This window comes from Lonchura striata, chromosome Z (genome assembly GCF_046129695.1).
Source record: "Lonchura striata isolate bLonStr1 chromosome Z, bLonStr1.mat, whole genome shotgun sequence".
NCBI lineage: Eukaryota > Metazoa > Chordata > Aves > Passeriformes > Estrildidae > Lonchura > Lonchura striata.
The window spans coordinates 80,010,209-80,028,901 of record NC_134642.1 but is presented as its reverse complement, the minus strand read 5'-3'; the positions used below and the strand labels follow the sequence as shown (position 1 = coordinate 80,028,901).

General features: G+C 39.4%; 1 protein-coding gene across 1 annotated transcript in view; it reads right to left on the bottom strand.

Moving 5' to 3' along the window:
• Positions 1-1,327: 1,327 nt before the first annotated feature.
• CAMK4 (calcium/calmodulin dependent protein kinase IV) overlaps positions 1,328-18,693 on the bottom strand; it is a 136,459-nt gene continuing 119,093 nt past the window's right edge. Inside the window, exons 6-11 of the mRNA XM_021524787.3 lie at positions 16,833-16,923; positions 14,957-15,031; positions 11,547-11,622; positions 7,849-7,975; positions 5,657-5,809; positions 1,328-3,046 (exon numbers count right to left, since the gene is read on the bottom strand). Of these exons, the coding sequence (XP_021380462.1) occupies positions 2,870-3,046; positions 5,657-5,809; positions 7,849-7,975; positions 11,547-11,622; positions 14,957-15,031; positions 16,833-16,923 (699 nt within the window). The 3' untranslated portion in view covers positions 1,328-2,869. The remainder of the gene's footprint in view (positions 3,047-5,656; positions 5,810-7,848; positions 7,976-11,546; positions 11,623-14,956; positions 15,032-16,832; positions 16,924-18,693) is intronic.

Here is an 18,693-nt window from a genome sequence, read left to right as displayed (position 1 = left end):
ATCTTTCTGAACCTGGGAAAACTCCTGCTGTGGTACAAAAGCAGGACTTCCTTAGCCATTTAACAGCCATCATCTTAGCTCAAAAACTATTAGCCTACTAGTGCTGCAATCTGCTTTTAAAGGAAAAGTTTTGCTAAGTTCAAATACTTCAAAAATATTAGAACGTTTCTCCTTTTGTACTTAAAGAACTTTGTTAATATGTTAAATATTCTAAAGAATTAAAGCTCAGTATTTCAATAGAAAAGAGCACAAGTAACTTTCTACTAAGCTTATAATCACAGATTTGGAAATATCTGGTCCATCCCCAGTAGTTTAAAAGTGTGTTCACATTTTTCAGCCACAGTAAGACACTGATGTTGTACATCCCAGTCTGCATTACAGCAGATGCTACCAGGATATGATTTTTCAGGCAAAGCCAATGGAGGTAACACCTGCATCTTCCAGAGCATGCATACACCCAGCTGCTGTCATACATCAAATGTATCAGCCAGGCACTCTGCTTTACTGAGTCACGTACTGGTAATCACAGCCTCAGCACAGACATCCTGATTGCTTAATGTTGAGTGTGACAAAAACAAAAACAGCTGAAGCCTCAGAGCCTTTATACACAAAACTGATTTGTCTCTGAAGATCATGCTGTCACAGAGAGGGCTCCTCTTGGATGGCATTAGTTCATAGGTATGATATGCTGTGGTATACTTTAGCAAAAAACACCATTGGAAATCAGCTGGGACTGCTTTTCAGCTCAACAAACTGTGCCTCAGATGAAGGAATTTATGCTCAAGCTCTCACACATGTGCAGTTACTCTTCAGCCAACTCCACTTCTGCAAGTTTGAAGCAATTATCCCAAATGAAGGAGGAAAGGTACAGAAATCCAGCCTCTCCCATCAAACTTCCCTACTGTCTGAACTTGGATGACTTCACCACAGTATAAGAGTGTGGAATAAAGTAGCTTAGAACTGCATTTTTCCTTCAGTGACCTCAAAGGAGGTAAGACAGAGAGTAAAAAGTGAGACAGGTGGATGTATCTATGATCCTCTCCAAAGTTATTAATCTTGCTGTACTTGTTTCCAAGGGATAAAATCTGTAAAAGTGTCATGCTGGCTTGCATGCAGCTGCTGTACCCCCACCAGATGTTCCAGATGACTTCAAAGTGTGTCCTTTGAAAACTGAATGGATGCATGCACTTTACATTTCCACCCTTCTTAATTAGCAAACTTTTTGTACAAGTTCAAAGAGTTCTGGGAAATGGATAAAAAATCTCAAGTATAATAGATTCATTAGCATGCACTTTCACCCAGTAAAGCCAGGATCTTTAATGCTTCCTTTTATATTAATTTAGGGCACATTTTATTTATTCAATCTACCATATGAATAACATTGTATTACCCTTTAATTTCATCAGGAAATATAGTTATTGAATATTTTATTAAAGTCTTGTTTTTTTTCAGTAGCTGCTATATTTTTTCAAGGCAAGTTGTGCAAGGCCTAACAACAACATAAAAACAATTAAAGCTAAATATGAATGATGATTGTATTAGGATGTTAGGTAGCTATCAGTATTAAAAAGTTTAACAAGCACAAATTACATTTTTGTATGTCAGGTTCTTTTTGCCATTTTTGTAATATATCAGTACAATAGTCACATGCTGTCAAATAGATAACAACAAGTGTAAGTGGTCATACACACTGATGCACATTGGTTTTTCAGTTCCTATCAATCACATTCAATGAGAACATCAAGATAGCTGAAGAGCCTGACCCTACTTTTGCAAGCTGATCGATGCACACCGCTGCTAACTCAAGACACAGCTCTGAGTAGATGCAAGATCGTGCTGGTGGATCACTTTACAGGAGGCATCCTTTGTTAGGAAAATGTGGACTAATTACAAGTGGAAACTGCTCACTCATGAGGTTACACTACCCAGGAACCAACTAGATTATACTACTTGCTCCCAGACCTTGCATAAGAGTGTTTCCCCAAAGCAAAATCAGTAATTGTGAAATAGCTTCCTTCAAGCATTTACAACTTATTTAAATGCAGATTATTCTCTTAGGGCCTATTAAATGCCTTCTAGCTGCAGATTAGAATTTTAATGAATAAATATAATGGTACGCCAGAAATTTGCATGTACACTAATCCTTGTTTAGTCTGTGTATTTTTTTCACTAACATTTTACTGTGGAATGAAATGGCAGAGTAATTTTAGTTGTTATTAAAATACTGTATACAAACAAGAAAAGTCAGAATAAGGCATTCTCAATGCAAGCTTGAACAATGTACATTTTCATGCCCAGTGGAACTACCATTTCAATTTCTTCTCAGAAGTAGTGGAATGTTTTTTTGTGTTTTTGTTGGTTTTTTTTTTGCATGTAAATCCCCAAATACTTTTTCAGTTTTACAGATAAAAAACATTATTTCATACATCAGTTTTAAAAGCATTGGTTTGATATTTCCTTCCATTTTGTCTGCTGGAGGACTATGAACCTGGAAGGAAACAGTTCAAAGAAACTCACAACATAGATAAGACACCTACTTCCATAAAACCAAACAAAACAGCATTTTGTTTCAAATGCCACCTAGGAACACTAGATAGATGAAGTATACACATTGTGGTAGGTAGTTAATAATCCCCATGTTTTCACCTGCTGATATTACTGCAAATTACACTGTTTCCATGACATGCCTAATGGAACAGTTTACTATTTTCATAAGCAGTCACATGCACTGAAGGTAGGATCACCGGGCAGGGCCTGTGGCCCCCGGGAGCAGAACCAGAGAGGCCAAGCTTGCGAATCCCTCTCGCTGATGGCAAGGTAGCTGGTGTATGAGATGACATCTCCGCCGACGCCAGCAAGCGACATCGACCTAGGGCGTTTCCTCCGGAGCTGCCGCCGCTGCCGCCGCTTCCCGAGTGGGATTTTCCTGGGCAGGCTGGGTGTCACGGGTGGGTGCCGGGCTGTGGCCGGGCTTGGGACCCTCGTGGGCGCTGTGGCTGCTGGCGCTGCCAAGGCGCGTGGAGGCCACCACAGCTTTCACTGCAGCCTGGGAGAGAGGGGACCAAGCAAACTCCTTAGGGAACGCGTTCCGTGCACACTCAACATCACCCCAGCAGCAGCAACTGCGCCCAGTCTTCCTGGGAATGTTACCTTGGGGTACCTGCCTGGGCTCAGGTGGATTTAGAAGGCCACCTGGAATACTGGATTGAGAGTTAAAACTTCCGCTTTCACAAGGTTACAGGTTGGATGACCTATAACCCAACCTGTTACCTTGGTTGGGTAACACAACCTTTTAAATTTTTTTTCAGCTATACCTGTTGGTTTGTTTTTTTTGGTTCTTTCTTTCTTTCTTTCTTTCTTTCTTTCTTTCTTTCTTTCTTTCTTTCTTTCTTTCTTTCTTTTTTTTTTTTTTTTTTTTTAAATAAATTACTTCACGTGTCCCATGCTGAAGTTGGACAGCAAAAAAGAAAGTCATCATCTTCTGTTGTAATAATAAAAAAAATAGTATTATCACTGATTATTCCATGAACATTTCACAGAGGAACACAATATTTATCGCTATGGCACTGTTGCATATTCCAAGCACAATGTTGCAGAGCAGATGGGTGACTTCCTAAATATAGACATAGGAAAATGCACACTAGGAGTAGAATTTCATATCACATGAAAAATGAAGACACACATGAAGACACTTATATTAGCCCTTGCCTTGAACAGTTTTATTGCCTGAAAAAAAACAGAGATGCGGAAAATAAATGCTAATTTCTGTGTGTGACAGCTGAAGCTATTTTTGATTTGGCAGCTTGTGCTTAGGCATCAAAGAAGTGGGTTTGCAGGAAGAGATGAAGAACACAGCAAATTTTCTGGATTCTTTGGAGAGGTAATCACAGACATACACAAAAATCACACAAGAAAGAAAGAAACAAAAAACTCCCAAAGGAAATAAGGATGATGTCAGTGAAAAGCAGATAACATAAACGTTGTCAATAAAAAAGAATCAGCTACAATGGATTATGAAGAAATACTATAAAGCATAAACCAAAGAAAGTGGCAAGAATTTTGAGAATTTTTGAGATTTTTCTCTTAAAGGAAAAATCACAGACAACCACATTGGTGGTGAGAGGACTTTGGAAAACTGATTGCAAACAGAACAAGCCACGCGATGATACTATAGCGTTTTAAGGCACTTTCAGTGTAATTTAATCTCACAAACAGTGTTGGATGTTTATGAAACAAATTCAACACAGCCTATGAGAAACCAAATCCTGACTGAAATTTTTAGAGGTCTCACTCTTCACATAAAGAAAGCCTGCTGATGGACTTTTATTTCAGGAAAGAGGAAATAATTACGTATTATTTTTAATAAAAAACAACAGCTAAAGTTTTTACTCACTGCTTTGATGTCTGCTTTGGTTTTATTTTTTTTGACCAGGAATTAATTGTCTAAAAATTTATTGTTTCTCTTACAGATATATTTGTGGAAAATAACTAACTCTATAACTGCAATTGATCCTCTTAATAACTGGAGATTTAGTAATTTAATCTTTAACAGAGAAGCACTGAAAAAATAAATTTAAAAATAAAAAGTGATAGTTTGTAATCACAAAAGAATAAATTGATTGACTATAGGTGTCTAAATAAAATGAGCTTCAAAACTATCTCTGGTGTAAAAATATAAAGAAAAAAAATCAAAGCATCAATGTGAATTACCTCTACAATCTCTGAGAACTTTGTAAATGACAAAACAAATTTCTTTGCCCTGTAGAGATTCTCTGCTACAGTTCTCTACAAAATAACAAAGTTAAGGCTCAGTTTTTTGTGAATTCGTTTTTCTATGGAATTTACTAAAGCTCTCAATTAAGTTGCTTTTTACTCTTATTCCCCAGAGCTACAAGGGCAGCTTCACTGCAGTTGTTGCTAACAATTTCTGTGCTGAAGTATCCCTAGAATTATCTCCTGATCAGATGAAAGTCTTTAAAAGCTGAAAACGGATTAGGGGAGAAGAAAGTCTCCTGATACTATGTTAGTCAGGTGCCTAGTTGCCTGCTATTTGTACCTAAATATGTTTCCCTGCTTCTTCCCATGGCAGCTATGTAGACTGGATAGTAAAGGAGCATCCTGGGGATATTTTATGGACCTACTCATCTGAAATGATGACTCTAGTTCATACAGAAGGATGGCTTAAACCTCCTGCTTTGTATTGATAGGTACAGGTGGGTTAGGGATCAAAATATGCTTTAATAGACTAATTTTCTTCCAGGTTTATGGATGCTCATTCAGAAATTACTCAGTATGCTGTTCTTTCTGGTCAGTATTCTAAGGATGCACCAGCAATACAGGACAGAAGCATAGAAGCAAGAAAGGAAGACGGGAAGAAAAGATGGAAAGTAAGGACTTTGTGAATGCCATGTACATCCTCAGCAGTCCAATCTGTGTAGATAGAGTTTTCAGTCAACTTCACCCATTTTTATTTGTTTTGGCTTAAATCATTGACTGAATCAGCTTCAAACTTCTTCAATCTTCATTGGACATCTCAAATAAAAAGCTTCCATAACACCATGGAATACTGTCTTCAAAAATGTGCAAGGTTTCTGCAAGGCTACTAAGCTAATTGCATGCTTTCACAGCAAAACAGAGACTATGAGCAGAGACTTGCCTTAAGTTTACGCCGGGCATTGAATTCCTGAAGTTTCTTTTGTGCGTTGTCCATATGTGCAAAGTTTATTGCCTTCCCTGTGACCCATGGGTGCTGCAAAGCCTGCAGAGTGGTGAGGCGTTTCTTGGGGTCTAAAACAATCAACTTTTTAACCTGCATCACAAGCAAGAAATACAAAAGACTGTCAACATTATTCTTCATTCAAATTTACCTAGTTTTGCACGTGGGGGCTCTGGCCTTGGTTTGGAGAACATCTAAGGTGAGACATTCTAAGAAACCAACAATTTTTGTTTGTGTCTTTGAAAGTATTTTGCTTCTGGCATTTCTTGGTCCTCCATAAATAACATCTGATTAAGACAGCCACTAATGGGGAAGAGAGAAGAGAAAGTATCAACTGGTTACCAACATATTAACATGTTACCAATACAGCTGACTCACTGTTTAATGTCTGACTTGCCACAAAAACCCTAAGAAATTCTTAAAGTCTCTGAGCAGTATCTCTACTTTAGGATTTGGACAAGTTTTAAAATGGATTAGAAGGTTTAAATTATGTGCATGCAGCTTCTGCATACTTGTACCACTCAGTCCCTGTCATATATATCACAAAGGAAATTTTTCTTTCAGTCACTGAAACATCTCATGTACACGTAAAAAAAAAAAGCACTGTACAAGTGTTTCTGTCTTAGCCCACTCTGAAACTAATGCTGTTTACACCATTCCTTCTATCACCAAAGCCAGCAAACCTGGACTTCTACAAACACGACAGTAGGATGTTTTTGGGAAAAGGCACTGCAAACATACCCCTGGGACTGGAGATGGTCCTGCTGGATACAAAGTGTGTCCAGTCAAGTGACATTCCATGAGTTTTATTGCATCTCTGGACAAGTGGAGTTTTAAAAAAAGAAGAGATGTGAAGATGGAATAACAAAGTACACAGATGGCACTCTGCAGAGCCACACTTACCCAGCTCTCCTGACTTCAAACCCTCTTGGAGCTGTGCAAGTGATAGCACAGGGCTCCACTGCTCCTATGTGCCCAAGGGTGAGGGAAAATTTGCTTTAGGGTTCTCTGAAATCTCTCTACAAACAGTTTTTAAACAAAGCTTCTGCCCTGAAGTGCATGGAGGAGAATAGGCATTGTGGTGAATATTGGTTGTGTCTCCAAGGAAGACCTTGAGTTAAGCCAATCTCTTCAACTGAACATTGAACTGCCCACAGCATGGATTTTGAGAGTCATAGTCATCATTATTATCTATTATTTGCTATGCAATATTCAAATCTAAAAATTTGAGCTTTACTTTACTAAAACACTATGGAGCAGTTTGGACAAAAACTTTACCTGCAGACAGATGTCTGTCTGGCATTAAATTATATCTTTTTGGCCTTTGAAAAACTTCATATCTCATAAAATACCAAAATACTACTTTGAACTTCTACAATCCTTCCATTTGAAATATCCTGAAATACTTCACTAACACCAGTGATGTAGTATTTTGTGACACAATTTGTATAAGTATATATGGAACAGAGCACTTGTGTTTTCAGTGCTTATGAAATAACTGAATTATGCAAGTTATTATTGACAAAAGTCAGACTCAAGCATACCTATCTTTGCAGATCAGTGTCTCCTGGATCCAAATTATTTTATCCAGTAATAAAAGAATACAGTGCAGATAGCATGCCAGCCCTTGCATTTTGCTAATGGAGCATATTTAAAAGTAGTCAGTCTTTCCTCACCTACCAAAAAAAAAAAACTTTAACGGACAGAAAAAATATTTCAGAAAAAGCAGTGGGAGGAAAGTTCAATTCCTTTTTATATTCTTCCCCAAAAGGCAGGCTTGAAAACTGTATAAAAAGAAGGGCTTGTTTCTACATTCCCCTGAAGGTGTTTACCCGGAAAAGACGAATGGTGAAACACTTCAGAGCTGGAAGGAAAGGCAGGCATACATGAACACTGTGACAGCTGCCAGCAATCTATGGCTTCCTTCACAGAAGGACCTGAATATCCATGTTCTGAGTGCAAAATTACAGCACTGCACCAAGAGGGGATATTAACAGCACCATAATATAGCAAAGACAAGAGGAAACAATTATGAAAAATTAATTAACCAATTATTCTGCCCCCACCCCAAACAGACTATTTCTCAGTGGCAGAAATACTAAATACTCCAGTCTCATTTTTCCTTTACTTACTAAATCCTTGGCATTCAGAGACACATCATCCCACCAGGGGGACACAAAGTCATATTCACAGCTCAGGATTCTCTTAAACATATATTGGTCTCCCCTTTCGTCATAAAATGGTTCAAAGCCACAAAGTCTGAAAGGATAAAAAAAGAAATTACTTTTTCAAAGTTTAATTAGTCTTGGGTTGTTAGAAACAGCTCATGGTAGTATTTTCCCTACTTTGTGTCCTGTAGATCACTTTGGGAAACCAGACCTGGATGTAACTCATGAACTCCTAATTCTCTCTACAGAGCAGAAAGAAATGTGGTTATAAGTATTCTTAAGCACTGGGAAAGGCTTTTCTAATTGGAATTTTTCTATTTTCACATGTTTAATTGGAACTTTTAAAAGAAAAACTGTTTAATTGGACTGTTAAAAGAGGATCATAGAGCATTTATCAGAATCCCTGTAACTCTTGCCAGAGGACTGGAATTATCTGAGGAAACCCATGTTACACATGAAGGTAGAAGCTTTTACATCTCCTATTAGGAGTTATTTTTAGACATGATCATCCCTGTACATTTTTTCATCCTATCAGCCACAATATGTAAAAACCTTTGGCAAGTTTTCATGATCAGGCCTCATCTTTACTTAGGTAACCTACATACAATCATACAATAGTGTGATCTCACTAATGACTGCATTTATAAATATATTGAATAATACAGATCCCAGCAGAGATCCACACTGCTGGCCTCAGGGAAAGCAGACTCATAGATGTGGTTTCCATTTGTATAATGTCCTCTTTTTATTGCTTCACTGCACTTTAATCATGCCTGCACACATAATCAGATTTTTTAAAGTGAATTTCCTACCCAGTATGTGATCTGAGCTTAACAGAGAAAGGCTATCTTCTCCTCTGCTTCCAGAAAATGCAACAAGCAGTAAGATGATGAGATGAAAACAACAGCAGATCATAATGATCAAGACAGCAGCAAATCTAGAAAAGTCTTACATTTTAACTTGTTTTTGTATTTTTAAACACAATGTGCTTACTGTTGTAAAAAGGAGACTGAGGTTCAAGGAAGAAATGTGGTTTTGGGAGTAGTGCATAGCCATGGGTGGAACAGCTGCATCACATTCCACTGCTGAAGAGGAGAAACACCTCATTGCAAACACATTCGGGGCACATTATTTTTCCAAGTCTGGCAGAGGTGTATTAAAACACAGGGATCCAGCCTCCAAACCTTGTGCTTCAGTAGGTGGTGGCCAGGCAGAGCCCCTCTGCTGCTCCCCTGCTGTTTGCTGCCTCTCCCATCACCTCTTCTGAGTTTGCAGCACATCCCTGCTGTCCCCATGGAGCACCCCTGAGCAGGTCCCCTCCCTGGCTCAGCCCAAAGCACTTTGGGATCCGGGTAACCAATGAGGGTAGTAACTCACTACGATCAACTATTGCTTTCCACTAACAATTTCAATATCTATGCTTCTACTTAAAAATCCATTTTGACAGACAGAGTTTTTTGGGGTTTTTTTGCTACATGCCAAAATAGATGAGTAAATCTGGAGGTGTGATTTCAAATTAGATTAATTGAATCAGTGCAAAACCTAGCTGGGTGCTCTTGATTTTATTTTATTTTGAAATAACATTTCATTATTGTGATTCACTTTAAATCACTTACCTACAAATGAAGGAAAAGTCAATGTAAACAGCTTAAAAAACAACTAAAAATGACCATATGGGATCTTGTGTCCTTTTAGTAACTTAGTAAAATAACACCTTTAATTAAATCCATGCAATTTTAACTACAGGCAAAGTGTCTGTATTTTTTGACCACTGTCTGCATCTCAAACAGGATTGAGATATGGAAGTATTTCTGCCTGCTTTAGGAATACAAAAAAGGACTCCTTGTCTTGACTTTTAAAACTATACATGAGGCTTCCCTTGAATTATGACAGTTACCACCAATAGGTCTTAATATAATTTGCCTCTGTAAAAAGTGTTGCGTCAAAATATGTGTCAATTATTTTTAATCAAATGTAAGTCCACTTCGATTAATGGCAAGATACAGTTTTATGCAGATCCTCTGTAACATGGTTGTTAACTCTCACATCTACTCCATTTTGGGGGACATATATGAATGTATGGAACCTTTTTTTTTCTGTGTAAGTGGTTTTCCTTTACTGAACTATGAGACTGAGACATGCAACCTTGTCCTCTGGGCTCCAGAATTAATGATTTAGCAGTTTTACATGTACATTTCTGGTCTCAGTTTCTAATCCATCAGACATGTTGACCCACAAAACTTTACACACAATAGAAGAGTTTAAAATGTGGAGTACTGTTAAAGCTAAATGGAAGAGACAGCCAGGTGGATATTTGCATCTAGTTCCTGTAGATCAAGTTGGATTTTGAGAGAGGAGTAGGACAGGATTAGAAGGAGGAAGAATGGAAGAGTATACTCATGCAGCCCCATCCAGGGCAGGAACTCACACCCTTGTATTTATGCACATGCAGAGGTTTAGTGTGGCTTGGAAGCATCCCCTGAGAAGGTTTTGAGAAGCTGCATACAGAAAATGCCACATCAGATATTTAGACAGAAAAGGTTTGGAGTTTGTTGGAGCTTGCTTACACTTGAAAATAAATTCTGCTTAAGAAAGATTCTTAGTTTGAAGTGCAATAATTTCATTAGGCCTTGAGTAACTAGGAGAGGACATAACTTAATCTAGGTGGCTTTGTAAATGGACACAAAAATCCACCACTCCAGTCTTAGGGATCACCTTGCTGGCACGTTTCACATTTCTCTGTTAGTGGAAACCTCAGATGTGACAAGAAATGAGCACCTGACAGGCAATATCTGAGATGTGATCTTCAATACAAAGTCTGGATCTTAAACCAGACCATGACATAAAGATACAGATATTTAAAAAGAGCAAATAACAAAAAAGCAAATAGGAATATTGTAGCCTACTATTTACAGGTACTCAAAAAGAGACCTTTGAATTATTTCAGGCTTATGTGCAGAAGAAAAGATTAATGTTTTCTGACATTACTATTAGAGTGTTTATATATTCTTACATGGACTTTTAGTATAAACTTTAGAGAATATAATTCTTTCTTTGCAAAAGATAAAATTCCAAACTGTACTTTCTGGACATAGCAAGTAGTAGGGGAGGGATAATGCCCCAAAAGTATAAAATCCTCCATATCTTTAAGTTACATGTGTAAAATGTCATTTTCTTCCCTTAAAAGGCATCCTAGAAGTATTGTATATAACTACACAAGCCGTCTAAGCATTGTCATTTCCAAGGGTCTAAATTAGGTCTCATAATTATTCTCCCATAAAGAAGAGAGTCAATACATCATAAGCAAATTTCCCTTCTCAATAATCTTCCTTTGAAAGATTCAATCAATACAATTACTTTAGTAATTGTAATTCTTAACAATCCACTCATGACTGTTTGGAAGTTTTGGTCTATACTCGTTCACATTAATAGCATGATTCTGCACAGATCTTGCTGCTGTTCAGGAAGAAATGTTATCTTTATCAAATATTTAAACTGAGTGTTTTGCCATATTCCTCTAGGATTTGACTTACTTCAGTAAGGTTAGGAATATAATAATTGAAGTTCAGGATCTTGTCTTTTCCAATGGCACAGCTCATAGTGTAATTAAATCCCGTGGGTGCTAAAAAAGTGAACCTCTCTATATCACTCTCTGCACTTACAGGATGTAGGTGATAATCCCCAGGGACCACATGTCCACCTCAGGGCCATAGGCACATCCCCGTAGTATCTCTGGTGCTGCAGACAACAAAATAGTCAGTAACACAAAAGCTGAGTGAAGAAACAACAGTCACAAAATCAACTGAATTCCATGCACAGTTGTGTCTTGTATAAAAAATTAGGACTGCCCATTTAAGCCCTTTATTAGGCAAATGAGCCCCTTCACTGAATATAAAACAAGAGAAGTCATGCCCAAGCACAGCCAGAATAAAAATGAGAAGTGTACTTTGGTTTCAGATTGGTTTTTAATATTTGTGGAAGGAACCACATAAAGCTACAGCTGTGCTGGAGCTACAGTGTGACCAAGAAGGTGGTGCTTTAAGTTCAGTATCTAATTTGTGTTTTTGTGAATACATCAAAAACGAAAATGGGGCCAGTGAAAATCTCCATCCTTGACTGGATGCAGAGGCAAACACTGGAACCAAGGATGAGGAAAAGGCTCAGATGTCTTCTTTGCCTCAGCGCTCAACAGTAAGGCCTGTTTATCCACAGGGAACCAGCCCCAGCTGGCAGACAGGGACAGAGAGCAGAACAGACCCTGTGCTACCCAGGAGGAGGCAGGTAGTGACCTGCTGAGCCCCTTAGACACTCACAAGTCCCTGGGACCAGGTGGGATTCATCCCAGGCTGCTGAGGGAGCTGGAGAAGGAGCTTGCCGAGCTGCTCTGCATCACTGGTCATCAGTCCTATCTAACTGGGAAGGTCCCAGATGATTTGGAGGTTGGCTGATGTGATGTCCCTGCATAAGAAGGGCAGGAAGATGGATGCAGGGAAGTACAGGCCTGTGAGCCAGACCTCAGTGCCAGGGAAGATGATGAAGATCATCTTGGATATCAGCACAGAGCAAATACAGTACAGGGGGTCAGGCACAGCCAGCAGGGGTTCAGGAATGGCACGTCCTGCCTGACCAACCTGATCTCCTTTCATGACCTGCCAGGGAATGCAGGAAAGGGGGTGTGAATGTGGGTGTGCCCACCTGGACTTGAGCAAAGCCTTTGGCACTGTCTCCCATGGCATTCTCCTGGAGAAACTGGCTGGTCGTGGCTTGGATAGGTGTGATGTCTGGGTGAAAAACTGTCTGGACATCTGGACCCTGGGAGTGGTGATGAGTGGAGTTACATCCAGCTGGTGGCTGGGAGTTCCCCAGGGTCCAGTGCTGGGACCAGTCCTGTTTTACATCATTATCCTGGTCTGGATGGAGGGGATCGAGTTTGCAGATGACACCAAATCTGGTGGGGACTAGGAAAGCTGAACAGAAGGATGTGGACAGGTTGGATTCATGAGGCCAACAGAACCTCATGGACCCATGAGGTTCAATGATATTGAATGTCAGCTCTGCCTTGGTCCACAACAACCCCCCGCAGTGCTACAGGCTGGGGGCAGAGTGGCTGGAGAACTGCTCAGCAGGAAAGGACCTGCATGTGCTGGTTGACAGTAGCTGAATACGAGCCAGGTGTGCCCAGGTGGCCAGAAAGGCGAGGACATCCTATCCTGTGTCAGCAACAGTGGGGCAGCAGCCATCCCCCCTGTGCTGGGCACCAGTGAGGTCACACATCCAATGTTGTGTCCAGTTTGGGACCCCTTACAACCAGGAGGACCTTGAGGGGCTGGAGCCTGTCCAGAGAAGGACAGCAAAACTGGTGAAGGTATAGAGAATAAATCCTAAGAGGAGCAGCTGAGGAAAGCCTGAATGTTCAGCCCAGAGAAGAGGAGGCTCAGGGAGTCTCTACAACTCCTGGGGTGGAGGCTGTAGTGGGGTGAGGGTTGGCTTCCCCTCCCACGTAACCATGACATGTCAAGAGAAAATGGGTCATTTTTCACTAGGAGGTTCTGGTTGGACATTAGGAAGGATTTTCTCACAGAAAGGGTGGTTAAGCATTGGAACAGGCTGCCCAGGGATATGGTGCTGTCATTGTCCCTGGAGGTGTATTCGAGAAACAAGTAGACATGGCACTTAGTGAGCATGGTGATGTGCAGCCAAAGTGCACAACACTCAGCAATCTTGGGGGTCTTTTCCAATCCTAATGGTTCTATGAATCTATTTACTTGGCACTTTATTTAGGCTTTATTTTTTATATTCTGTTTTAATTGGAAAGAAAGACAGACGATTTCAGGCAGTTGCTTCTGCTGCAGTGAGGAGCAGACGGAAAGGCCAGGCAGTTTTGGGGACTCCAGCTCTGCAACAGCAAAGAGGAGTCAACGTCTCCCTAAGCATCTTGACAAGCACAGCTTGAGGACCCTGGTCCCACGGGATCTGTGATGCACATGGAATCACGGCCACATTTCTGGCTGGCTGTATCTATGAGCACCAATGCAATCTTTTCCCTTTCCCACACTACACTTGCACAGCCATGAATTTTAGTATTTTTTCCAGAAGTGTGGTTTTGGTGAATGGATTTGTCTGACACATTGATGTTAGTTTAGATGTTGCCTGTAACAAACTGATCATGAATCACTGCTTTGCACTGGCTTGATTTTTGTGCTACTCTCAGAAATCACTTATGCTCTTGTTAAGTTTACTGAAGGAACAACATTACAGCAAACTAAGTTCTTTGTGACTATCTTCTTGCCTTCAATCCTCTGCAAAAATCTGCACATCCCAAGGACTATAGATTGTCAAGGCTTGATGCCAAAGTATTCAGACTCCAGTATGTATTTTTGTTGCTGTGTCCTTTCTGGAGAAGCTGCTGATAGATGGGTGGGCAGGATGTAGGAGCTGGCAGCCCGGAAATATCAATTAATTCATAGGTTAATTTGGCATTTAAACAGTATTTCTCCTGGATTTTCTCCAATTCTAGAAAGTAATGCTTGAATATTTTCCAGTCACCAGGACTTCTGCACGGTCAGTTAACTTGAATTGTAAATCAAAGATTGCTATAGGCACATAACTACAGGCATAAGGCTCCTTTCTTCCCTTCTCTGCAGAAATATTCAGCCTCAATCCTTCCCACCAAGTCAACATAACTCTGAGGGCTCTTCTGTGAGAATAAGCCTTATCCTATTTTTATAGTATACAAAGATAGGCATAAAAGGGCTAAGCACTAAAGATGGATGTGTGGCATTGGTAATATAAGTGCTACAAGAGAAGATAACCAGAACATTAACAACTAATATGTGAAAAGTGTTTTATGAAACTAACTGGACTGGAATTAGGTGTTGCTCTGAAGCAGACTTGGAACGTGTGTGTGCTTTGTAGGCAATGTCATACAAGGTAAGGGACAATGAAAATGTCACCTGAATTGCATTATCAGCTGTTCTGTAAGGTAACAGAGTGATCTCACTGTCTTCTCCAGTGTCCTCTTTCCTTTGAATCTACAGTCATAAAAGCAAATATATGTAACAAAACAACATACCACAGTACCCTGGAGTTCCACAAACTGTCTTCATGGTCACATGATCTTCCACAATCTTGGAAAGTCCAAAGTCAGCTGTTAAGATGGTTTGGGAATATTAATGTTCTTACTCCCTGTAATAATGTGGGGTTTAATGTTGCATATGCAATTAAATAAATATTTATATGTTAAATAAATGGTATTGACATTTCCATAGATAAGCATTGATTTAATGAATCTGCCCATGCTGCAATTCAGAGGCAAAATTTGTGGTATAAATGAGTATTCCTGGCTCTTGCTTGATAGAAATGTAGCTTATATTTTAGTCTGAAAACTGCACAAAGCCAGTGCAGTGAGTGGTCTAAGGACATACAAGCAGAGATTCAAAAATATATTTTAGGTATATATTCAGTTCCCACTCTGTGAGTAATACAATAAAATTACCAGAATTATTTTGGGTGGCTTTTTTAGTCAAGGGTCAAAGTATGTAGTCTCTGCAAGACAAAATCTCAGCAGTATTTTGATAGAAGGCTTTTAGGGGCATAAAGATGGATTGATCATCCTTTCTCCAATGTTCCACTCTGAATTACTATTCACAGAGCAAGGGCCTTTGTGACAATACACACTGTACTTGCATGATTCCTTCATAAAAGTAATAAAAATTGAAGTGTTCGCAACTCTTTTTTTCACTGAGAATAAACTGAGCTTATTCAAATTCACTTCTTCTTAGGTGATGAAAATCATCTTTGCCTTAAAAGCACAAAATAAAGGACTTGATTTGGTTTTGTTAGACCGAATATAAAAGTGAATGTTTTAACTCAAGATTGGGATAAAAATAGGTCACTTTTTCCTAAATGGCTATCCTTTTTGCATTATAATTTATCTAATTAGAAATACAATTTACTTTTATAAACACAGCCACTTGCTGTAAATTGGATTTCAATTTAAACAAGACAATGATCTTACCAGGAACATGAAGAATCAGCATTTAGGAAATGCTTCAAAAGCCCTATACACTCTGGACATCAAACCAAAGCCAGTGGTGTTGCATTAAATTATCAAGTTTAGAGCCTTTCCAGAAAAGATAAGTAGGATAAGATATAAAGTAAGGTACCATTCCCCCTAAGAACCAAGATGCTCCTAGAAATCTGTACAGAATTGCTTGAGGCAGGCTACTTCATGGAAATTTGTTGCCAGAAATCCATGACGAACACCAGCCTGATGAACGTGGAAACACTCACTCCTAAGGGAGCACCAGGTTGTGTTTTCAAACTCAGAAGGGTTGCACAGATGCTCCTTGTTGCTCAAGCAAGAAACTAGGCATGCCAAACATTTTTGGAGGTCATACCCTTTGGAAGTGTCTGTCATCTCCAACAGAACTGGCACAATACATTCCTGATCAGGAGAGCCTTGCTTCTCCGTGGTGCTGACCATGCTTCCAAGAGTTTCCCTGTGCTCTTTGTGAAGGTCTCTGCATGTCCCTCAAACCTGCCTTCAAAACAGAAGCCAGCCTTGCTCAGTTTGCTTTCTGCCACTTATCTACACTTTTTCTTTTTCATACCTATATATCTTTCTTCTTAAGGTGGTAGTTTAACAGAAAAAAAGGGGCATAGAAGTGGTGCACGGACCTTTATGCTGTTCTCATGTTTCTTCTTGTTCCCAGTGCTTTAATCTCTGCCACACTCTGCACGATTTTGGCAATGAATTTTCTGGGCAAGCGTCTAGTTTTGCATTGGTTTTGAAACCATCATTAACAGCTGTGCTGCTGAAGTAACATGCTGTTCATTAAGCACTGGCTTCAAATAGGGTGATCGTGAGATGCATATACTCCAAACATCAGCTAGCACATAGAACTGATGCAAAGGCATCAGGGAAGCAGGCATTTAGTGCTGCTCACCAATTTTTAATGGTGCATCCGGTGCTGGTGTTGCATAGAGTAGATTTTCTGGCTTCAAGTCTCGATGCACGATCCCATTTGCATGGAGATACTGAGAAAGAGAAAGTCAAAGCATGTAAGTGAGAATGGTCAAGCATGAGTTGACATCCCTCTCTAATTCTCTGTAGCAGCAGATTAATATTTACTCTGTGTGACACAGAGTTACTTCACTAATTTTCAGCAGCTCTTTTCTCTGCAAACTTGCTCAGCATAGGATCCTTGGATTCATACTGTAATTTGAATAGGAAAATAAAATTTAGGAAGGCAAAGAGAACATCATGTTCATTTGGGAACAAAAACATGTCAGAAAAGTATCCCTGAATTTTAATACAGCAGTATCTCCTGAGGAGAAATCTGATAGATGATGAGATGCTAAAGTCTGGCTCAGAGGAAGGCAGTTTCTGCACATTATAACATTCTGAGAGACAGGAAAATGGTCACATAACTATTAAACAATTAAATAGATGTATTTGAGTAGAAAGGATGCAGTAAGTGGGCCAACTACAATTCTTGAAGTCCCTTGGTGCAGATTTTTTACGAATTTTAATACCACTCAATTGCAAAGTTCCAAAAATCCATCTGTCTTGCTGAAGTACATGTGAATTCACTCACCATTGAATTCCTGCCATGCACTAATGGAAAGAAAAATTTCTAGAACATATGGCTTCCATTTATACTGCTATGGACAGAAATAAAAAAATTGAATATACAATATACTGATACAAAAAAAAGGATGAACTAGTGAGAGAAAATCTGCATTTCTTGTTGATAAAACATTCACACAAAACTCTGAAGCTTTAGAGGGGAATTGCTGAAGGGTAGAATCACATTATCTTGTTCAAAAGTCTCCTGTTCTACATTTTACTAGCATCTCTCTCAGCTGTGTTTTCACAACCAAAAAACCCCAGTCTCTGTGCATATTTATGCAGGAAATGACAAATGGTTGAATATTCACCTAGACAACACAGCTATAATAATGTGCACTTGAGTTAGCATCTGAGGTGAATTCTTGACTATGTATCTCATTATAATTTTAGTTCCTATAAATTGCACGTGATTAAATAACATTAAGAAGGAACTGCTCTGCCCTTGGGCATTGTTTTAGTGACACTGTGTGCTTTTTATAAGTGTTTCACAGTGCCATGTGTTCTTTACTGACTTTCTCTACAATCCTAAAGTCACAGAATTTGTCATGATGTAGCTTTCAGAGATCAGCCAAAGACTCTCACCTTACTTCACAGTGAAATTTGTCATTGTTCCAGCTGTTTTCAGCAGCGAGATAACTAATCAATTATTCAAGGTAAAAACAGCCAACAACATACAGAAACTGATGGCTAGTACACTGCTGCATAATTTAATGCAGACATACCTGCATGGCTGCAAACAATCATGTCCACCCTGCATAAAATACATATCTTCATCATACCAGACATAACTGTAGCAAAGATGCTCCCACAGCATAGCAGTGATGTGCAGTTTGACATGCAGAGGTGATACCAAAAGCCATCAGACTGGGGTGGGCAGAAAAAGATGTCTGAACTGATTTGTGCTCATGTGCTGCAAATCACTTTAGCTGCCTCTGTAGGAGTGAGAAGGATCAGGCATTTCATGATCACTTGATGGAAAACAGACACTGCCAATTAATCTGCAGAAAAAATCCTTGACCAAATTTATGTAGAGGACTGTTCCAGCCAAGTTTGAAGTCTTTTAGCAGGTCCTTTTTAACACTTGCCCATAATCCTGAGAACATTTTATGCTGTGAGGCTGAAAACATAGAAATTTTCTTCTGTTTCCAGAAACAATTTTTTGTGAGAGGGAATTT